This window comes from Terrapene carolina, unplaced genomic scaffold, assembly GCF_002925995.2.
Source record: "Terrapene carolina triunguis isolate 2854851 unplaced genomic scaffold, T_m_triunguis-2.0 Scaffold838, whole genome shotgun sequence".
In the NCBI taxonomy this organism is placed as follows: Eukaryota; Metazoa; Chordata; order Testudines; family Emydidae; genus Terrapene; species Terrapene triunguis.
Window position 1 is genome coordinate 12,708,523 of NW_020665189.1, and position 24,717 is coordinate 12,733,239.

General features: G+C 37.7%; 1 protein-coding gene across 2 annotated transcripts in view; it reads right to left on the minus strand.

Annotated features, from left to right (window-relative positions):
* The window catches only part of TENM2 (teneurin transmembrane protein 2), an 828,204-nt gene that overhangs the window by 352,046 nt on the left and 451,441 nt on the right, over positions 1-24,717 (minus strand). The window contains exon 3 of one of the 2 annotated variants that reach the window (XM_026660851.1): positions 6,166-6,375. The exons of the other annotated variant lie outside the window; for it this stretch is intronic. Coding sequence (XP_026516636.1) covers positions 6,166-6,375 — 210 coding nt within the window. The remainder of the gene's footprint in view (positions 1-6,165; positions 6,376-24,717) is intronic. 2 annotated transcript variants of the gene reach the window in all.

Consider the following 24,717-nt stretch of genomic DNA (forward strand, 5'->3'; position numbering starts at 1 on the left):
GGCAGGGGGTTGGGATGCGGGGACGGGGGTGAGGGCTCCGGCTGGGGGTGTGGGTTCTGGGGTGGGGCTGAGGATGAGGGGTTTGGGGTGTAGGAGGGTGCTCCAGGCTGGGACTGAGGGGTTTGGAGGGCAAGAGTGGGATCAGGGCTGGGGCAGCGGGTTGGGGTGCAGGGCTCCGGGTGGCGCTTTCCTCAGGCAGCTCCTGGAAGCAGCAGCATGTCCCCCTTCTGGCTCCTACGCAGAGGTGGGCCAGGCAGCTCTGTGCGCTGCCCCATCTGCAGGCGCTGCCCCTGCAGCTCCCGTTGGCCACAGTTCCCGGTCAATGGGAGCTGCGGAGCCGGCACTCAGGGCAGGGGCAGCGTGCGGAGCCCCCTGGTTGCCCCTACATCTAGGAGCCAGAGGGGGGACATGCCACTGCTTCTGAGAGCTGCAGGGAGTCTGCCTTAGCCCCACTGTGCCACCGACTAGACTTTTAATGGCCCAGTCAGTGGTGCTGACTGGAGCCACCAGGGTCCCTTTTCTACGGGGCATTCCAGTCAAAAACTGGACACCTGGCAACCCTACATGACAGTGATCAGGAGGAGGGCTCTCAGGAAGAGTAAACTCTTCTTGAAATGGTCTGAGGCCCTGTGTGTCTCTCCATAGGCCTCACAAAAAAAGTTACTTTGAATTAGGGTGGAACTATATTTCACTAGTTTGGTTAGTCACCAATGAGGAGTCCTATGAGACTAGAGAATCATGGGGTGAAAGCAGGCATAGACACCGCTTGGGTGGTGAAAGATGCCATTATAGAGCTAAATTAATAAGTAAGTTTTGTGGAAGGTCAGCCTTAGTGCCAAATGCTTTATGTTTGCCTTTCACAGCTCCAAGATCTACATCTTTTCCATGAGTGGTGCAGATGGTTGACAGTGAGGATTTTATGCTGGATTGGACCTTTCAAGCACCAATGTTTGTTTCCAAGGAGATTATATATTTTTCTTTTAAAAATTGAGCAGTGCATTCTATTTTAAAAAGTGCCAGGGGATCTTTAATACCATCAGTATTGAGTCCAGTTTAATACAGAAGAATAGTTCCTCTAGCAATCCAGCAGCCACTGAAATCATGCTGGGATGGATATGCATGCCTAGATTTCTTATCTACAGTTTAAACCGATGTCCTTCTGGCAAAAAGATGAAGGTGCTACCTACCGAGTTACCCAAACCCTTTTATTTAGTCTTTTAAATAACATGAAGTCGATCCTTCATGGAAAAAAGTAAGTTAAGGATTCAGGATTTTTCTTGTTGCTATTTTATTTTCTACTATGTAAGCCGATAGATACAGAAACTACTTTTCCATTCAGTGGGGGGTGATACTTCACTGTCTGCGGGAGACTTCATTGTTTTTCTGTGGATGACTTCTTCCATAGGGTTTTAAATTATACTACTGGATACTGGAGGCATCTGTTTATGTAACTCTGAACTGTAGAAGGTCAGAAAGCAGACTGCTTTGAACACTCCTAGAAGAGAATCTGGAGTAAGACCTTCAGGGGTGATGTAATAATAAAAAATACCAGATTCCTTCAGAGCAATGCTTTGTATCCACTGGAACAGACTGCAGTAAAAGGTAGTTTATGAGCATTTGAATCCAAATCTCTAAATATGAAGCCCTGCTGTATTTTGTGGTACCTCTTAGTACCTTTCTGAGGAAAGTAGATCCTTTTAACTAGGCATTCACACAGCATTATAGTATGTTGCAGTGGGGGAGGTTTAGGTTGGATATTAGGAAAAACTTTTTCACTAGGAGGGTGGTTAAGCACTGGAATGGATTACCTAGGAAGGTGGTGGAATCTCCTTCCTCAGAGGTTTTTAAGGTCAGGCTTGACGAAGCCTTGGCTGGGATGATTTAGTTGGGGATTGGTCCTGCTTTGGGCAGTGGGTTGGACTAGATGACCTCCTGAGGTCCCTTCCAACCCTGATATTCTATGATTCTATGTTTCACATTCCACATGTGTGATCATATCAAACTTGGGTCATGTTAATAAGACTTTTGTTACTATTTATTTTGAGTTTAACACAGAACCAGACCCTTTGAGAGCAAGGTCAAAACCAGTGAGTTAAATAATTTATATTAACATACTCAATAACAACTGCACATTTCATAACCATTCCACCTGTTGCCGTCCCCCCAGACACAATGGCACCTGTGAAAAATCAAAATCTTGCTCGGTGAATGTATACTGTTATATTGGGCCAAATGCTTTATATTAGTTCACCCGTGTCAAAAGATACATAAACACTAAAAATTGGGCCAAATTCTGCTTTCATTTAGATTCCTGTAACCCATTGGAAAACAGCTCAGAGCAAATGAAGAACAGATTTCAGTCTCAGGGCTTGGTAAAATTTCTAGCTTCCCCTATTCTCAAATTCAAAATACTTTATGCAGACAAAAAGAAATTAACATTGCATTTGCTTTCATATTATCTATAGAACTCAGAGGATTAAAAATGAAAGTATAGTGCTGGATCTTAAATAAGGCTCTAATTAACTATCAATTGAAACAAAATTTATCATGCAAGAGGGTACTCATTTCAGAAGAAAATAAATTGTATCCAGGGGTATGTTAGTTATACTGAAAACAGAAAACACAAACTTCTCTTGTTTCCAGGGTTGATGTTCAAATAGCAGTAAATCTTAATTTGACAAGAAAAAATGAGTGTCAGTAACTTAAAATCTATCCTGTTTATCTATGAAATGTACAGCCTATGGACAGATAACCACTATTGTCCATTTTTGAATGCACACATCAAAATAATATTTTCATTAGATAAAGGTCATTTCTAAACATAATCACAAAAAAGCATATCCTGTGTCTATACAACAAAAGAAAATGAGCCTGTTTTCCATGTTAACTATAAGAAACCATTCTAGATAGTGACAAAATTGACCTCTTATGGAAATATTCTGCCCTCGGGTATCTTTACATGTATAAAATGCTACACATTTTTGGTCTCATTTTCCTCTATAATATTTGTGAGTTTTTCAAAAATATTACCAGCAGGTGCACCATATTTCAACAGCCTTTTGTCCTCCTTAATATATAATTCTGCTGCATAGTATATTAAGAAATAAAAGTAGAAAACATAAATGATCGGCGTTCAATTAAAAACAGCATAATCTCTGTTGCATATAAAATGGTTCTGCAACTAAAATCAGGTTCTAATGAGAGAAAAAAGGAATACATTTCCACATATTTTTAATTACATAGAATTTCCTCAAACATGATTTTTAATAATATATTCCATTAAGTTAACATCATATTTGAAGAAAGTGCATTTTCTGATTTCATTTTAAGCCTGATTTTGAGCAATTATAGTGTCATTGTTCCATAGTAGAAAGGTTGAATTCATTTACTGTGTGGTTATGCTAGTTATGATTGATGTCGCTTCTCCAAATGATAAACCAATCACCCCAATGATGTAATGTCATTTTAAGAGTGCTATAATCACATTTCTCTCAAACTAGAAGCTCTGATGAGTTCTAATAAAGATTTATGGTAGATTAAAGGCTTTCATAATATCAACAATGGGTTGCTCATTTGATGGAAGATTAGATTAGGTAATTTTTTTTAAGCATATGCATTTTCCAAATATATCAAGAAAGGCTATCGCGAAGAGCCCAGGTCAGTACATATGGATGGCTATCAACTCACATCCAGGAAGACACATCTTAAACCCATTTAGGAGTTATCCTATAATCATAGGGTTGAGGCAAATATAAGTATACCATCAGCCAAACGGGAGCACCCTTATTAAGTAACGTGATCAGCATGAGAATTCTTCACATTTTATATGGTCTTCTATGTTTATTTAGGTGTTTGCAGCACAGCTTTTAAAGATAAAATCTTTGTCATGCATTAATAATCAGAGTTGGGCATGAATTTAAGCCCTAGATCCAAAATACTCTGAACTTTCTAGGGGTTTAGAATCCAAACACAGATCTAGTTTCCAATTTTTAATCTATCTCCCCTCTCTATAATGTGCTGAACTGAAACCTTGGATCTAAACAACTTAATTTTCAGAGTCATTCAAAAAATCAGATTATGATTCACGTCTGAATTTTACAGCTCAGGATCATCTCTGTCGATGACATACTCTATTTTGAAAGTCTTGCAGGTAGAAAGCAGCTTTGTTATTGTAACACTTAGCACTTAGACAAGCTGATGCTTAAGAACATGTGAGCGTTACCTATTTAAGATAAATATTAGTATCTTCAGTGTTCACTTGTACACTAAAGGAAACATTCTGAATACTTATTTAGTTATTTAAGGCAGCTGGCAAGTTCTGAAGAGCAAAGTGCTGTTCAAAGAATCTTGCACGCATCTGTGGTCAGAATGAGGTAATAGGTAATCGCCTGTTTGTGGTACCTTCAAAATTAGAAATGAAACATAATAAGCTCCCCTCTTGAGAAACCCGATATGTTATTAAAGGGGAAAATGGAGCATGCTTGAAAATGGTTATGGTGGGGCACAGAGCCAAAATGCTGAGCTATACCAACCTTTAAAAAGGCAATTCAAAACATTTTTGAGTATACTATAAAGGTACATAGTATCAGCCCACAGCCTGAGAGCAACATGAAACATGGCCAAGGCCACCCCGAGGCTCTAAGACATAAAAGACTTGCAATGATAATTTATCATTTAAAATGAAATATAAAGAGTCATTCAGTTAAACCTGCAGATGCTTTTTAGTGCCACATTTCTCCATTCTCCAGTCAAACATTTGGGATGCCATGTATGACTACATCCAGCAGATGACTCTGCTGGGTGCACCAATGTGTTGTAATCTGATTTAACGCTAGTATATCTTGGTCAGCAAACTTCATAATTAAAATTTACAGGGCATGTGCATAAATACAAAAAGATCCGTGCCACACAGGATCTGTAGTGTCACGCAGACCTACATCATTATAGAGAACAGAGGACCTGGGGAGAAGTTGGGAGTGATCAGTAACTGCATCTTCTATTTTTTCTGTCACTTTTCTGTGTGTTCATTGTGGTTAAATGTCAAGGCTATAAAATTGTAAGTAAAACACTTTTATTAGCTAAGGATTTTAAATGTACATTAACTACAACAGTAGGTGAATAACCTTCCAAAACAGAAGTTCAGAATAGCATCGTTAAGCAGAATTAGGGTCAAATGCGTTTTTATAAAGAATATTTGAAACTTTCCCAGGCAAGAGACTAAGGGTCAGATGCTGTCCTCTGATAACTCCCACTTAAGTTAATAGGAATTACACACACACACACATCTGAATATGGTCCATATCAACTGGATGCATTTCCTTGACAAAATAACCTAGTGCAAAAAATAAGTGAAGACCTGTGATCCTAACATTTCCAAAAGTAGCCTGTGATTTTGGGTCCCTTAGCCTGAGACATCTTGAGCCTCATTTTCAGAAAGCATTGACCATTCACAGATTCCACTGACTACAGATGGAGTCATGGGGGCTCAGCATTTCTGAAAATGGGCCTTATTGGCCCAAGATGGGCACCCAAATATTGAGGCACCAAACAGAGGCAACACAAAATCAGATCCCACTTTTGAAAACTGGGACTAAAATGTTTTCCAGAGATAAATTAGTTTTCTGAAAACATCAATAGTTTAGTTATATGTAGACTGACAAGCTAGGATTAGATATATTATTGAAACAAGAGCACAAACACAATAACCGGTGCGGGACATGCTTTCTGGTATACAGCCTCAGAACTTGTTTTACATACATCATTAATCTATAAACATGCAAACCACTACCATTGTGTACAGTACCTTATAGACATGTCCCTTCTACAAGAGACTGCTTCAAGGCATACCACCTAGTTGAGTAAATTATTCTCTCAATAACAGGGATGCACTAATAGTTTTTACATGCCTTAAATCACTCTTAATATAAAAGAAATACTCTACAGAGAAATAAAGGAAAAATAAATATGATACACAGTGTTTCCCCAAAAAACTTAAATGCAAAAAATTTAAACTTATGTTCTTATGTTCAATAAATTACAAAAGATTGTTATTTTTTTTTCATTTTCATATTAAGGAGTCACCATTTTGTATGATACAGACATATACTTGCAAACATGACACAAAAAAGGTCATAATCACATTCCATATGCTTGCAATTTCCTTACCGCTGCTGGAAGCCTGTTGTGGCCCTGAACATGCTCTTAGTAGATATGAATTGGGAGAGAATTCCTCATCAGGGTTGGTGTCCATGATTTGATGGGAGGTATTGCTGTCTAGCAATGGCATCTGGCAGCTAACTGGTGGAGGATTATGGGAACTGGGCAGCTGAGCAGATGGGAGAAGGCTAGACGAGGATGTAGGTGGAATGGGACGACCTGGGAAAGAGGACACAGGGATCAAAGGTCAGCAATGAGTGTAATGAAAAAATATTTTAAAAAAAGTCACATTAAAACTGGCCATTAGTATATATGATTACAGTTGGGGCAGAATCAAAATACCTATTGACCACTGGTACCAACTTGCCCCTTTGTATCATATTCAGAATGATCAGCTATGTTGTGAAGTCATTCCAGGAATGTCTCCACAGCATCAGCCTGTAACTGATTAGATGAGCTGATGCTGGATGAATGAGATACAGCTAAACAAAAGGGGGGAGGGGGAGGCCTAGTTAGCTCCATTTCTATCCCACAGAAATGTCCACAAATAAGAAAGCGAAAGGACCAGACCCTGAGAGTGCTGAGCTTCTGCATATCCGAGTCACAACAATTTCAGCATTTGATCCAAAGAGTTTTCATACAAAAACAACCCCTTGGTTACTTATAATTTATTACAGAAAGAAAACCCCATAGAAAGCATAGTCCCAGGATTAAAATGCAGGTGAGGAACCAGCTCTTAAATCAAAGTAATGCTCTCCCTCAGGTTGCTTTCACAATGGGATTATGCACATGCTTAAAATTAAGCATATGTCTACCCCTCAATTCAGCAGAGTACTTATGTTTCTCCTGTTCTGTATCTCAGATCACTTGGGCCCAATCCAGCAAAGTGCTTAGGGTTTGATCCAGGGACAAATTAAAGTTAATGGGAGTCTTTCCATTGATGTTAACAGGCCAATGGGATTACTCACATGTTTAAAAGTTAAGTATGTGTTTAAGTGCTTGGCAGGACTTGGGCCTTAGTGGCCAAAATGGATACATAAAGATAATCACTGGTTACACCTTTTATCTTTTCCGTTTTGCAAAACCATGCAACTTCCTGTTCAGCCATTTAGAATGATCAGACCCACTTCCCACCAGCAGAAAACTGCAGAAAGCAATACAAAATTAAACCATTCTTCTGCCATCTTTCTAGCTGCATGTTTACTGGGACCGGACCCGCACTAAAATACAGTTCCTACAGCACCTCTGAAGAGAGAAAAGATGAATGATAGTCCTTCCATATTGAGGCAGCTAACCCCGGAATGGCCTGGGGTATATAATCCCTGTGTCTCAGACAGACAATTATTTCTTATCCCTGTAATATTCCCAGAAGTAACGTTTTCAGAGGCACTACTATGGGCAATGTTCAATGCAACTGCAGCACAATCAAAATGCCAATGCAATTTAAGCATGAGATACTGGAACAATATTCTTTGTAATTTTTTTCTTTGTTTACATTCTTTGTGTACACTCTATGAAGCCCCCAATTTGACAAGTAATTAGGCTGTTTAGTTACTTTGGATGTTCTGTCTACAACAATATTTCCTGTATAGTAAATTTTACTGTATTTGCTAAGCAATTTCCATGTTTTATTAGGTTACTCACATATTTTTCCTGCAACTAGGAAACATGCCAGATGGTAAGCATGGGAAGCAAAGACAAATTATGAGCCTGAAACCACTTAAGTCAATGCGAACTTGGCCACTGACTTCACTGGGAGCAAGACTGTATATAATATGTCTAAAACATAGTGATGACACTTATACTTTCTTGCTTTTGTCTGTTCTGCAGGATCCTGGACATGATGTATTAGAAGTACAGATTTCTTGCAAAATTCTGTAACAGAGGAAAACATCCAGTTGTGGCAATCATATGTAGCTATGAATTGACCTTACAACAGCATTTCACCAAAGGTAGAAATGAATGCAGATTTCAAATATGGACATAGCCCGATCCATTTGTGACCACAGCGGGCATCAAAACAAGTAAAAAAGCACATGCAGAATTTTGTCACTAATAATGACAACTGCCTCCAATGGCCCGAATATGGGAGCTCATTGGAGTCATGGGACAAGCGATGTATGAGTGTAGCACAGAATATATCCGGCCTGAACCTCCCTCTTAGAATGTTTTTGCTACAGGTACCCATCAATACTAATGAACACATGGGACAGTAATAAGTATAATCAATGTGAATTACCTCATTCCCATCAATGAAATTATACTACTGTGAGAAATGGGCCATAACTAGGAGTTATGAGACAGTGGAGTATTATAAGGGAATCCTTAACACACAACCCAGACTCCATTGTGTGAATTCAGTGACTGAGCCATTTCTGCATCTCTGCTCAGGAATACTGTAGACACGTATAATGGGCAAGTCACATTTGCCACAGTGAGCTAAGGCTGAACGTGGGTTTGGTCAACCGCAATTTCACACCCTCTCAGTCCCACTTCTTCCTAGTCCCATCTTCCAGGTACAGAATCTCCCTCCCCACCCACCATGCACTCTTTTCTTCAACTCTTGAGTCCTGATCTTTCCCCCCAAGTGAGGCAGCTCAGCCCACCCCAACATGAAGCTGGCTGAAATCAGGTGCATAGGGCAATGTTGCCTCACTCCCAGTCTTTGAGTCTCTGCACCACCCCCTTCTCTGACAACAGGACCCATATGCCCAAGATCTGCCTTAGTCTATTCCTCCAGACACTGACAGATGGGTGACACAATATTCTTTTAATTGTCCATAATGACTATGTCTGTTTGGGGGGCAGGGTGTGTGTGTGTGGGGGGGAAGTACAAGACCACCTGCACGCCTGATTTTGGAAGGAATAAAAATGGTTTCTGTTTGGTGAGTTGGAGAAATTGTTCAAGAACAGTTTATCCATGTGGAAATGTGACCTCTGCGATGCTGCCAAGGTCAGTGAGGCATAGGAAGATATGCTGCATATGTGCTAGCCACAAACATTAAAGACATAAGACGACTATGTTAGATGGTGCACCCTCATTTTCAACATTTCTAAAAATACAGCAATGAAGAAAATGCACAATTTGAGCATCTGGTTTTGGTGTTTTTTTTTTGTTTTTTACCATATGCATCCTGTTTTGCATTATGAAGCCCCAGCTTTCTTTATTGTACAGTAACACCTAGGGAAGTTCCCTAGTGGTACACACCAAATTGCAGAAGGAACTTTATGCATATGAAATGATAGTGCAGCTTCGAACTACTTTTCTGCTTAAATTACGTAAGTGTGCAGAGATCAACCTTACATTACATAAGGTATGAAATAATATCATTATTATATTATTTGTATTATAATAGTGCCCCAGGACCCAACTGAGACTGGAGCACCACTGAGCTATGCGCTGTACACATATAAAAGGTGAAAATGTTGCTGCCCCAAAGAGTTTACAATCTAACTGGGCAAGACAGACCGTAAAAGGTGGAAGGAAAAAAGAGCGTATACGAAACAAAGCACTGCATGTCAAAAAAAGAGTATCAGAAAGAAATATAAATTCAGTGTACAAAGAAAGAGTTATGGTGGTTATTAACAGCTGACTCCAACCGATCCCCACTGATCTGGAAACATGAATTGTAACAATATTTAGAACTTTTGCTTTTTTTTTTTTTGCATTCATAACACTTTACAAACATTTGATAATTAATTGATCTTCACATCAGTGACATTGCTCTAACAGGCCATTTATGTTTCTATATGCATTTTTGTGTTTCTTTCATAAAAATAACACACACAAAACTGTTATGGGATTTGCTTTCACCTTTAGCATGTACTATGGGCATAAACATAAACACAAGTTAACCTGAAAAGAACTAGACTTTATAGCAATGACCAGTCACCAACTTGCTAGCCCTAGACCTTTTCACTAACCTGATCCAGGAAATAACTGTAATACTGATAACAAGATTCAACTTTTATTATCATCATCATCATCAAATTTGTGCAGAATTAATATGAAATATAGCATATATCCTAAACTTTCCAGGAAAATGAGTGAGCAGAATTGGCTTCTAATTATTTCTCTGCAACATTCTGTTGGAAACAAGCAGCTGGTTTGAGATTTGACACACCTCAGACAGGAATGTGACACTGTATATAGTGTGTGCAACGAATTCTCACACATACTAGCTCTGTTTCAACACTACATGTGAGATGAAAGGAAGAGAGAAGACTTTTCATATTTTTAAAATCTGCATATGCTGTACCATATGGGAATATAGTCTTGTATTATATCAAAGGTTATTTTGTGGGAGTGTGAGTGGTGTAAGTGTTTGTGTTTATGTTTCGTTGGCATGAGTTTGTCTTGACCAAATTTACTCCATAATGGTAATGCCTCAAATTTATGTCGGTCAGCTCAACCGAATGCCAATCAAATCTTTATATTACAACACGCCATCATGTATTTTGCATATGAAACATATGTTACAGAAAAATATTTAATATTTTAGAGAGCTTTTAACAAATATATTGGGACTTTTAAAAAAAATCCCTTCTCCTAGAAAGCCAGACATTTGAAGGAGAGAGAAAAAAATAATTAATCTAGTTCTCATTTGTAGCTCAGAAAAAGTGGGTGATACCAAATTTTTTGACATAAAGTTCCATATTGATGAGAAGGATTTATTTTATTTTATTTGGGGGCAGGTTGTTTAATTAAAAAAAGGCAGCGATATGAAGCAGCACAGGGATGGAAAATTAGAGTACGTACCAGGGGAAATAGATTAGTGGGCAGAATATAAGTGAGGCAGTCAAAGGCCATGATGATTACAATTTACTTGTTAGAGCATTTTCTTAAAATAGAACTAATGGGCCCATTCATCTGTACTGTAATCCCAGTAAATTGGCCAAATATATTCATATTTTTGTGCCATGTAAAATTATTAAATTTCCTACAGAGACAGAGATTGAACCCTGGGCCTTTTTAGAGACCTGTTTATTCAACACACACACGAGAGAGACAGAGTCAGTGAGAGTACAGTGCTCTAAAAATGGCCAAGTGATCAATTCGTCTCTCTCTGATGTCAATTGTAGACTTGCTATTAACTTCAACAGGAGGAGGCGCATGCCCCAAAATTTTTTCATTCCACAATGAATCATAAATTATGCATTTGTATAAAACATCCTTTTAGAAAGACTATCACCTTTTATGACTTAATAATGATAAACAGAGTGAGAAGCTTATTTTATTTGTAACTTTGCATTCTTGGGCTTTTCCCATTTGAAGAATCTCATTTATGGGGTTAACAAATGAGCTGTCTCCACAGGTTTTTGCTGCACCAGTACATGTATCTTCAACATATTACACAACGACTTCTTGTGGTTAAACAGCATATCTTCTCTGAAAAATTACACTTAGAAAGACATCAAGAAATTAGCCTACCATAGCTGAGGGCATTTATAAACAAAATGAGATTTTCAGTAGCTTTATAAAACTGGTAATCTTCATAATCGAGAGGTTGTGACATACCTAATTTGTACTTATCTAAAATGCGATCTTTCCATATACAGGATAAACATGGATGGTCCACATAATTTATATATTGTATAATACATAAATACAACCAAATGCATGTCTTTTACTGAATCCAGCTATCTTTGTTGTATGGTCCGTTTCTGAGGACCAGGACACAAATATACATGATTTTCTTTTCCTATATGTAGGTCAAAATGAAACTGCACAGACTTTACTGCACACTGCACAGGATGGACAATAGGATGGGAAATTTTCACATCAGCATTTCTTAAATGATCAATTAGATAACACCTAATGGGAAACCCAAGGGTAAACGCAGATAGCCAGGGAGCTGGAAAGGTACCCAAGGGGAGAGGAGAATATTTTCAGAGAGCAAAGAAGATGAGGTATTTCCATTATAACTGAAACCATAATAATAAAGACAGCTGAATATAGTGTTGAACATTCAAATGTTGACATTCATTCATTGAATATAACATGCATTTCTGTGGAAATACAAATACTTCCTATACTTTGTACCGACATACGATGCTATTGTAATAGAAATTACTTTCAAACAGCAAATGCCAATATCTTACTGGCAACTACCGCATTTATCTAGTAGTAGTATGGAAGAAGGCCTCTGGACATCAAGTAGTAGTAGTATGGTGGGTATCTGTGGTGGACAATGTTGGCCTATAACTAGAGGTGATTTAAATAACAAAGGAAGCTTACCCTACCCTTTCCTGAGCAAATACACAGAGTTGACACAATTAATAGGAAGCTACGTGAAAATATTGGCAAAGTCCCCATTTTCATGAATCGTATGTTTTTCTTCTTCTATGAGCACAGTTAGGGGACATGCACTGCATTCTGGCTCCAATTCAAAGCCAGACTAATTGAAGCACCTACACTGTCAGCAATGTTAATGTCACTTTAAAAAGTGTGAAATGTTGCTAAATGTGTCAGGAAACAATTAGATAACATAAGATGCATGTTTTCGCAGTGCACAGCAATATATATTATGCAGGCAGCAGATAAATGTGAAAGTTTCCTGAGGTACAGCACATTCAGCAGACTCTCTGCCATTCTTTCACTGAGTAGCTGTTTTGCAAGAATAAGCTGTGTTTCAAATACTTGTGAAAAGCAGGATTTGTCTATGGTTGGCGACTTTCAAGCTGGGCACTCTCAATAAAAGTCAGATTCAATAAATTAAATATGTACTGTCAAAATTGGCACTAGGAACATAAGTTTTCTGAGCCATGGATGATGAAATTAGAATGGTTACCAGAAAATAAAAAGCCTGCTTTCTGGTTTAGTAACACCAGCCTCCATTTTTATAACTGAAACAGCATTTGCTGTTTACATGCACTCAAAAGAGGCCAGCCTGGAGAACCAGGGAATAAGGGTTCTCACGTGGGAGTGCCTGGGTTCGAATCCTCACATTCTCATTTGCTCCTGACTAATATGTCCTTTCAGTTCCCAGGAGAAAGGTGAGACATTGCTCAATAGTGAGCATGTTGGTTTGTCAGCAGCAGCAATAATTTACCTCTAAAGAGAACTCAATTAAGCCCTCTTTGTCACATACTTCAAAACCTGCCAAGACTAGAGAAGGGTCCAAAATGAGGTACACAAGAAAAGTAGGAAAGAAAATTTTAAATGATTATGAGAGATCAATTTCTTTAGCATCAGTGACACTTCCTATCATTTCAATTTTATAATGCAGCTTTTAATAATGCAAACAAGTTTGAATAGAAGAGAGAGAAGACAGGAGTAAATCAGAGTTTAAAGCAAGGGGCAGCTGAGAGGTATGACAGAGGAAAGTTACTTAAAATGTTTCTAAATCTCCAACCTTTTAAAGCAGCACACTGGCAAAAACAGTCAAACTAAGAGAAATATTTTTAGTGTGACCACTGTGCACATGAAAGGAGAAATAAGGTCTTCATAAGAGGAGACAGTCTGATGTGGAACCCAGTCCTCTCCAGACTCCAGATTTATTGATGTCCCTAAGGCCTAGGGGTTTAGATGCCTAAACAGACACATAAGCACTTAAATCCACCACATAGACACCACTGACATTTTCCAATCTTTAGCTCAGGCACTGCCTAACCCCCCTAGGTGCCTAAGACCTCTAAGTTTCTGGTGGTCAGCATTTTCAAAGCAGCCTAAGCATTGCTGTCACACCCCACAGCTAATGAGCTGCTCAGAGCCCAGGCTCAAGATGAAGGTAGGCAGGGGAATTCCTATCCTGCCAGCAAGGCCCAATTCTGGAGGCATGACCTGAGCACACCTAAGACCTAACACTCATCAGACCCGCAGCAGGAAGGCCAGATACAGGCTATCAATAGGTGGATGGGCAGCACAGAATCTGCACAAACACAACTAGGAGCACAGGTGACTGTAGGATGGGTGTGAGAGAGGTTTTGAGCATAAGCAAGAGGGAGAGAGAGAGATAGACAGTTTTGGAAGCCAGGGCATAGACTACTTAAGCAGCTAATCTGGCTTAGGTACCTAACTCCAGGACAAGGTTCACAGCTGAGAGTGGAGAGAGGCACCTACCTCTGGCACAATAGCCAGGTGCACTGGGTCAGCCACTTAAACGTGTAAGCACATCTCTCCTTTCCTTGCGGCTCTCTTCTGCATTTCACTCTTGGCTAACTTAGGTGGTTCCCCAGTCAGATGGTCGCTTTCTGAAAATCCCTTTCTTACACTTAACTGTCCCCAGGCAGTTTCTGATAAAGCACCTAAGCAGCATGGCGCCACCTGCGGACTGAAAATTTCACTAGGCAGCAGACTGCCTAAGGGTGAGCCGTTGCTCCACTCAGCTGAGCAATGACTGAATCCCTTTAAAAATGTGGGTCTTCAATTCCTAAAGGTTCATCAAGGCGGGGTGAAACAGTGGTTGGGTCACAGTGTCACACTAGGAAGTCATAGAAGGTGATTGTGTGAGGTGAAGCAAAAACCTAATACTTAAATCAGTGGCCAAAAATAAAGACTCAGCGAAAACAGAAAATATTCAAAATGACTTACAATAGCAATGAACCAGCAGAAATACGTCATTACTATGGCTTTAACATTGTTAATAAACCAACCACTGAACTCTAAAATAAACTGACCTGATTTACAAAACAAAGGAAACAACATGCCTTGGGGATTAGCCTTTTCACTGGTTATGTAATGCAAAATAAGCACCAGTTATTGCTATGGTGTGAATGGAGTCAAGATAACACAAAAACATGAAGTCATGCACAAGTACATACAATACAGGCTAGACTGGTCCAGTCAGTCAAATTGTGTCCTGTGTTTAAAAAATAAATAAATGGTCTTTTTGTGAGTAACCATCCTTTGCTTTTTTGAACTGGAATTACACATTTATGCAAGGCCCAGTTCAGCCAGTCTCAGTCACACTGAATAATGCTTATGCTTCCAGTGGTCCCAATGAAATCGATGGGATTACTTGTGTAATAAGAAACTTCTCAAAATGAGTAAAAAAATCAAATCCACAGTTTCTACTTTTGCTCCTGGAAATGTTCATCTCTCTCCAAGGTGATTTAGAATGACATGATATGATTTAATGTAACAAACTGTTTTTTGCTAGGTTCTGAAATTTGTCCATTATCAGCATAATACATATACAATTCTTTAGTTGAACAGGGTCTTAGACAATTATCGTATCAGGGTAGGTCTGACATTTGCCCAATTTATAAACTGTACAGCACATGGTGGTGTTAAGGATGCGGATTTTTGTAGAGGTCTTAATAAAAATAGATAATTCTCATTTGCAATTCTGCTGGAGTCATGCTACTTCCTCTTAAGGCCGAAGATTAATTCAATATCTAAGTTTGCAGGACCTCAGGCCTGAAACTAAAAAAGGAATCTGTAATTTCAAATTGCAAGGAACAGGTAAAAGAGAAGTTAAGATAATATTCATGAAAATAACAAAAGAAGTTTAACTGGGTTTGCATTGCTCATTATTCTAAGCAGACTTTGCCTGCAGTGAAGGAGAAACTGCGTACAGAGTTCTCTCTAAATGAACCATTAAATTATCTAACAACCACCAAACAAAAGTCATTTATTTTTAAGGACCAAAGAAAAACTAAGTAAAAAAGACTGAGAGAATTAGAAATTAAATAGTAAAATATTTCCATATTGAGCATGTTTTCTTTTCAAAAACCAGAAACGTTCACAATATACAATGGAATATATATATTATATATATTTAAGACCTTCGATCTTTGACAGAGGGAGAGTGAAAAAGTGCACACAGGTGGCTCAGGGGCTTCGATTCAGCCTGAGTTTGAGTCCTGGTTCTACTGCTTTCACATTCTGTGACCTTGAGCAATCTGAATTAACCTCTGTAAAATAGGCATAGAAATACTTACTTGTGAAGATAACATGTTTGTGAAGTGCTATGAACATGAAAATCACCTTATCAGTGCAAAGTACTATTACTAAAATTTGTGTGGAAAAGTATCTACTATCTGGAGAGTGATCACTCACAGATAGCTGACTTTCCTGTGCATTTTGAAAAAAGTTATCACAATCCACATGTGTGCTAAAGAGAGATGATTAATTTTAATAACCAGTGTTAAACTCTCCATTTCCTACACAATCCACATACGGCCTATGTAAAACTTGCAGAATTTGGACATTAAAGAGAACCGGAGATTCATACTGAAAACAGATCCAAAAAAGATCAGTATGTGAGGAAATTATCTGCTGCTGTCATAAGCTAAAGTCACTAAATTCTTGTCTTGTTAAATCATCTGATAGCCCTTTCTTTTTTAGTTAAATGAGGATAAATAATAAAAACAATTTACAACTAAAAGATGTTAGGGTTTTGCAGCTGTTGAATGTCTTTTGGGGAGATTAGATTCTATAATGAGAAGATATAACCCTCATTTTATAAAAGCTGTTGCTGTCTTGGGAAAAACATCACTGAATAAGATTAGAAAACTCCTTTCCTTCATGAACCTATTACACTTCCAAGCTGATTACTTGGCATATGCTTAATGATATCTTCATAGCTGGAAAACAATAATTTGTTCCAGTGATTTTTTTCATCATTCACTAAAGTCAAATTTTGTGCTGTATGTTTACTGTACTTCTGATTTAGCCAATCATTAGAATACGATGAAATGGACAAATCCACTTGTACGTTTAATCAAGCAAGCTATCGTTAACATGATCACCATAAAATAAGGCTTTAGCAAGCTATTCATATATCATTATAGTTGAACTATATAAGGCATTGTCTCGAAGCTACTTCCACCATTGCTGTGGATAAAAACAAAGTCCTAAAAATCAGGACATAATTTGGGAGAAATTCACCCCAGAGACTTGCTTGGGACCTCACCTGGACTGAATTTCAAACTTTGTGTGATTTCAAACTGAAGGTGTAATTTAAAAGCTGGGAAGAAAAAAATTTAACTTCTCTGCGTGTGAACCTGTATCAGCTAATATGCTTTGAATGTTCATGCCAGAGAAATCTTCCAGTAGAGAGGTTAAATTCAGACCTCAGATATGTAGTTACCATATATTTTGTAAATGTGCATGCAAGCGCACCAGTTGATCTTCACCCCATACCAAAGCTGAGTTTAGACTACAACCGGAAACAAAGCTGGTTTCTACTATTAGAATCTCCCCTGATTCCCCCAACCCTGTTTGACACAAATGCCAGTTATTGATAAAGAATCAATCCTCAGAAAGCTTTGATTTACATCAACATATTGCTCAAGCTGGGGAATGACAACCTCTATTGACTATGGTCTTAACTGCTTTTGGTACCTGTATTACAGAGAAACCCATTTCCTGGGAGTAGAAGAACAATTAGTGATTCGTGTGCCTAAAGTCAGTGGTAGGTGGAGAAGATCACACCTTCTTGAACGAATACGAGAAAACTCAGAGCTGAAATTATTTAGTAAACTCTGTCCAAGTCACAGACAGACCTAATGTGAAGTTTCCAACTAATGTAGTGCAGACTTGGTGTTAACTCTTTGTGCCCTTTTGATAAAGACAGTCACTTGTGGATAATTTTGATCACTGGATCCAGATAAATATTTTGCTTTAGGTAATCAAGAAGACTGGAGTGTCTAAACAGATCAATTACTAGCTTTATAATCCAGAGATATAGTTCATGTTGTAGCACTATATAAAGCAAATAAATAGCATAACATACTCACAGGATATTCTGGCTGAGTGGACTTATTAAATTCATCACTTGTTAGTTACTTCTGCAGTTTGAGGATAGTATTCTCATTTGCTTCCTGTCCTAAATTTCTATGGAGTGCTGCTGTGTACTTAATGCTAAACAACCATTGCAATACACCCTAGATATGGTTGTAATTTAGCAGTGGGATAAATTATTATATAGACAATTTGTTAAGAGTACCGGGATTGTTCAAGATAAAGGATGCTACTGGATATTTATTATTAAAAAACACACAAAAGAAAGACTGAAAACCCATTTTTCAGCTCACACCATTGTTTGTAGTGATTGCTACAATATTTAAACACCATGGAGCTAAACTTTCATTACTCTTTGTATTCCCGTATTAGTTGATTAATCTGTTCTCTACCTTCATAAGGCCAAATCTTGCATTCCTTACAGTCCATATTGACTTCAGTGGAATTTTGGGGTATGTAAGTAGATGGGTGTCTAGTGGGATTTTCGAAAGTGCCAAGGTGCCTACCTCCCATTGAAATTAATCTGAAGTGCTTAGGTGCTTCTGAAAATCCTACTAGGAATCTATCTGAATCTAGGCACCTAAATACCTTTAAAAATCTGGCACTATGTCTGCTGAGAGACTTGAATACCCAATTCCTTCCCTGTGCTGCTTCTGGGACAGCACACCTATGCACTTCCCAATACACAGGGTTTGTGGCAACACCAGAGTCTAGCCACAAATGACCAGTGTAAATGAAAAATAAATAAAATTCTGACCAGTCTCCAATGTGGAATAATGGTCTGTACAATTTCATTCTTTTTAAAGCCAATGTTGAGTTGAGAGTTCGAGGATTAAAGATAAAACAAAACACCAAAGAAAAGCATCCACTCTCTTTGGACATGCTATAAATTAACACCAGAATCTGCTGAATTAAAAAAAGGAAAATAAAAAGAAAATTAACAAACATTCACTCCTGAGCTGAGAATATTTATGAGAATATTTATGTTAAGTTTCACTTTACATCAAATTTTTATAGACCAAGTAAAACCCTTCTAAATGGAAGATTCCAATGTAAAGGCTGTCAGACCATTAACTATCTCAGCACTAGCGGGTGCCACTATAATTAATGGGGACATTGGGAGAGCAGTACAGGAAATTAAAAAGATAAAATGTCCTTTTAATGAAAAGAAATTGCAGAGATGAAAAGACTTCTTTATAGAAAAGGGAGTTTTACCCTGCAGTACTAAAAAAACCTGTAACCTTATTAAAAGGCATTTGCAAGTACAAAATGAGATGTGTTAAAAAGGTAAGAAATCTTTTCATTATAGTAATGATTAAATTTGCTAGGATGAAGTAGTATAAATCTGGATGCGACTATCCTACGAACCTGATTTGAGGCCCTGTTATGCACTTCTCACTCAGGCAAAACCCACTGAAGTCAAACTGGTCCTAAGGTTCAATGCATAATGACAGTAGAATAATGCACTGCATTTCAGGCTAAACCGCTTCTTTAAATGACTCCCTTCTCCCCAATCTTACAGCCATTTACAAATACAGCTCAGAAAAGGTGCAGACAAAAAAAAATTACCAAATGGAGGTTGAACTATGCTACATAGGAATCCAAACTTTGTTTATACAATTAGAAGAAACTCAAATGTATATCCCAATAAATGACAAGGTCCCAGCGGCAAATTAACAGGAACAATTTTCCTATCTCAGGAGCTGTCAAGATGGGCCCTGTTGGCCAATTTATCTTACTCTAACACATCTCTGGTGCTTGTCAATCAATATGTGAAACATTTGGTGCTGATTGCCATTTTTCTATCCACTTCCTTTTGCCTCTCGTACCAGGCAATTTACTGCAAGTCAATCAAGGTTGAAGCAGACCTTGTTTAAATAAAACACTGTTCAGTTCTTTTCACACCAACAATTTCAAAGACAGAATGAGCTGTATCTTTTTACATTTACATTTATACTACTTTTTCAGTTTCTCCCCAAATACTATGCTCAAGTTATAAGTCATAACTAAACCCACCCAGAGACTTCAGGAAGAAAACCAAAGAGTGAGAGTGGATTGAGTATAACTGTACACAATTTTCACTGTCAAAAATTCAGTCAGAGATATCTAACAGAAAAAAGCATGCTTAAAAGTATGAGATCGTTTCTTATCCTTAATTTGAAATAGGGCAGAAGAAAACTGAGCATGCCCAACTGTCTGTTCCTGATAACCCACGTAAACTATTTCAAATGTAAGTTTCCATTAGGATTCTATCTGGATGTGATACATGGCTTCAGGAGTGAGTTATATGCTCATATGTCAAACAAAAAAGTACAATGAAATCAGCCATTTAAGCTAAAAATATTTGGGAAAAATAGATGTACCAACATCTCTCTCTCTGATCCCCAGCCAAAAAATAAAAACAAAATACAAACCCTAATCCCAATATCCCTCCCCCCAAAAACTTACAACACCCTTCTACACATCTTACAGACCATCTACTCACATTGAGTTGGAAAAGGGTGCTGACACAATATCATTTCCCTTTGCAATACACAATAAAGAGTAGTATGTATTGAAGCAACACATGCTACATACTCCACCCAATAATTACCAAATATCTGTTTATCTATATATGTTAAACTCAATTTTTCTACACAAATGCAAACTGTGATGTGAAAGGAAAGTACATATATATTCATCAAAATTATCATTCATAGATAAACACGATATGTTGGGGAAGAGTCAACACAGTTTTTGTAAAGGGAAATCATGCCTCACCAATCTATTAGAATTTTTTAGGGAGTCAACAAGCATATGGAGAAGGGTGATTAAGTTGATACAATGTACTTGGACTTTTAGAAAGTCTTTGACAAGGTCCTTCACCAAAAGCTCTTAAGCAAAGAAAGCAGTCATGGGATAAGAGGGGAGGTCCTCTCATGGATCAGTTCCTGGTTAAAAGATAGAAAACAAAGGGTAGGAATAAATCTGTTTTCACAATAGAAAGGGGTAAATAGCAGGGTCCCGTCCCCCCTTTCCCCCCCAGATCTGTACTGGAACCTATGTTGTTCAACATGTTCATAAATGATCTAGAAAAAGGGGAGCAGGTGGGTGAAGTAATATCCTTTATTGGACCAACTTCTGTTGGTAAGAGAGACAAGCATTTGAGCTTACACAGAGCTCATCTTGAGGTCTGGAAAACTAATGCTAAGTCTACACTTATACTGACTGAAATAATAATAATTTTAAAAAATCATAAAACTGGTTATGACAATTCCTGATACCCAGCTTAAGCTTACATAAAGACAACAAATAATTCAGGTAACGATTATTTTCTTCCCTTTTCTTCAAGAAGCTCCCCCTCTCTCCCACACAAAAGCATGAAGAATCAGCTTTGTGTGACACTTACGCAACAAGGGGAGAAAAGAACACTAAAATTATAAGACCTTTTCCATTCATTTGGTTGACATATGTGAGACACCTGAATTTTACCCACCAGTAAATTTTGGGAACATTCAAATTCAAAAGTTTTGTGGTGTGCCTCTACATGTATAATAGGCTGAACCAAAACCTTCAATCTTAATACCCTCAAACTTTTGGAAAGTTTGGATCCAGATATTAAGTCTGCAGCTGTGGCCTGTCTCTGCTAAATATTGATATGATTAAATAGTGTTTTTTACAATTAAAATACCAATACAACAAATCAAATAAGTGTCAGCTGTTTGTAAACTAATTTTTTTCTTATAGTGAATGCTTCTTCATTTTCATTGCTAACAAATTTTTAATGACAAATACACCAATTTACTACTATGCACCCTTTTTAATTATAAATGTATGAGGTCGAATTTCACAGACGAAAACAATAAATCAACTATCAAATAATTTCACTGAGAATGAATAAACAATTGGCTCATGACTTCCCATTCAAGTTTCAACATAGATTGAACAGAGTGTTTTGGAGTTTATTGGGAATGCAGATGAGGCTGGGAAGATGGAGAGGACAGATATATAGAGAGGCAAACATACAGAGACTGATGCATCACCTGCCAGATGGATAAAAAGAATAGTTACCTTAATTCCCCAAAATGGAAATCGCACAATTGTCTTCCAAAAGTCCATTACATATTTTACCAGCCCTATAATAATCCAAAAGGTCCAGAATTTGTCTCTCTATATATCTATATATTTTTTGTCAGATTGGTTAAAGCCTGAACCTATAATTTCAGCCACTGTTAAGAGAATTGCACTTTCCTGTTCTCTAAAGCCACAGAGACTAATTGAGAAGATTACCTGAAGGCCCTCAGTCTAAATGCTAAAGTACTAGAAACTAGTTTAAAACAAGTTGTATACAGAAGGGTGACAGGAATGGCTGTGGTTTCTTTAAGTTTTAAATGGTAGTCAGTATGTGATCATGTGATGGGGAAAAATAACAGTAATAAGACAGTGAGTTTCAGTCTGAAAGGATAAACGTGTCAGAAAAGATTGCTAACTGCTGCCATTTGTGTAATATATGCCTTGCTTACAGGCACAAAATTGCATTAAGTAGTAGCAACTTCACTGTATGAATTAGTTTAGAGCAGTAGCATGATCCCCTGCCTCACTTCTGAAAAGTTATGATGAAGCATGAGCCTGTTTAAAAGCATTTATATAAACAGTACTGACATTTCCAATCCAAAAAAATGCCTTTCCCCTCACTAACGTGTCTTGCCTATAGCTAATATTGTAAAGATCACTGCCATGACATTTTTCTAAAGATACTTAAATAGGGCTTTGAGTTTTCAGTTTGAAGACTATGGAGAATTTGATCGCATCCTCGATTCAGAAACCAGGACTGGATTTTCAAGCTGCTGTCGCCTCACTACATCCCAGCTATTAAATAGACACACTTACGAAGCCATGTAGTACATTTTTACACTAAAAATTGGCCAAGGGAAAAGACCCTTTCACCTATCTTAAATGTTTAGCATTTCAGAACCTGCAAACCCTTACGCAATTCAGTAGTCCTTACATGCATCAGTAGTTTCATTGATTTTGAGGAAGTTTATCACATGAATAAATTGGGTTGGGTTGACTTGGGTTAATTGTTTTCTGCTTTTGGGGATAATGAGTAGCCAATGGCTCAAACTTTTTTCTTTTCCTTTGATACAACTGTATTTTTAATTGATAGCAAATATGCCAGGAGCTTAGGACTGGTACATTTATGTATAATATATAAGTAATTAAATAAATACATATATGACTACTCATGTAGAGATGGGGATCCAGGATCAATCTTTTAGAGGCTACGATCGTAAATTGTTTGTATCTGGTAAAGCAAGGATTTCCTGAACAGATCAAAATAATAATTGTTGTAGAAATAACAATTGTGGTAAAACCATATCTGTGTACACAAAGATGATGCCTAATAAGAGAAAAAGATATAAACTTTAGGGATGAAATCTTAATCCCACTGAAGTCAATGAGAGTTTTTCCGTTGGCGTCAATGGGGTCAGGATTTCACTTGAGGAATTTGAATTGATGCTTGTTGCTGGCTGCCCAGTGAGGAAGCTTGCCATGAGAACACATGAAATCAACTTCCTTGTACTCCCCAGCCTCTTTTATGTTTTCAGTATGTTGTTAAGAAATAAAGGAACGTGCACATGAAACATACTAAGCAAAACATTTCTCTGTTTGCAGTGAAGTGAGGGTCATCTGATGCTTTAACAAGACAGGAAGTAGTGGAGGAAAGTTGTTAGTGGAGCTGAGGTTAGTGGGCATTCAGGCCCCAGGCTTTTGCAATAACATATCAATTGGAAATTGGCCCCTTTCACCCGGATGATAATGTGGTATCATGTTGACAAGTATTCATGTATCAGAGGGGGAAATGAAAAATGAAAAGAATGAAAAATAATAATTAATTTTAAAACAACTCTCTGGGAGCTTTCTGGTCTAGTCTGTAGAAACCCCAAAGCATAGTGTAAAAAGGTCTTTAATGCACAAATTATAATAATTACAAGTTATTATTTGCATTATCGTAGCACCTAAAAGTTCTAATGCACTTAACGGACCAAGGCCCAATTGTGCTAGGTGCTGGAAAAACACAAAACAAAGATTGTAATCTCCTTGAGGAAGGGACCATGTAAATTTGGGTCAAATTTCTTCGTTTAGGGTAACTGTATATATTTTGGGGATACGACACCTTAAATGTACAGAGTTGGAATGCTGATTCTCTGTAACTGCATTGGAGATCATTTCAAAGTAGATACCAAGAATTAAATGAAAACAAAGGAAAATAGCAAATAGCCACACAAATCTTCAACAAGATGCAGCATTATCTACAATTAATGAAGTGATGAGTGGAAAATCCGAAGAGCTCTTTTATTGCTAAAAGTCATGCCTCTATCAAAAACTGACATACCGAAGTGTTCTAACAAGGTCTGTTAATAATAATACTACATCACTATTCAGTCCATTTGGGGTTTTGTTCTTAAACACTTCAGCAAATGTGCTTGTTTGTTAACTCCAACAGACAATTATGAAGTGCAATTAAAAATTCAAATTATGTTAATAGGCCAGAGAAAAATGACTGTTTGCAGAAATCAGTGGCAATTACTAGACATAATGGTTCTCAATTAAGCTGGAAGGTATTTTCAGTCATCATAATTCACTATCTTAAAAGTATCATAAAAATACCTAATTGTGAATTGTTAATAAAACTTACGTACAAACAATGTAATGGTCTCCCACAGAAATAGCACTTACATCATTTATATATTTTTATAGCATTTTCTCTAGGGTATTTATTGTGAAGATATATTTAGTAAGTTGAAGGTGACTACATGGGAATGTTATCTCACAGTCCCTTTAATGTTGATTTTCATCCTAACTTTCTAGAAAAGGCTTACTCCTTTTCT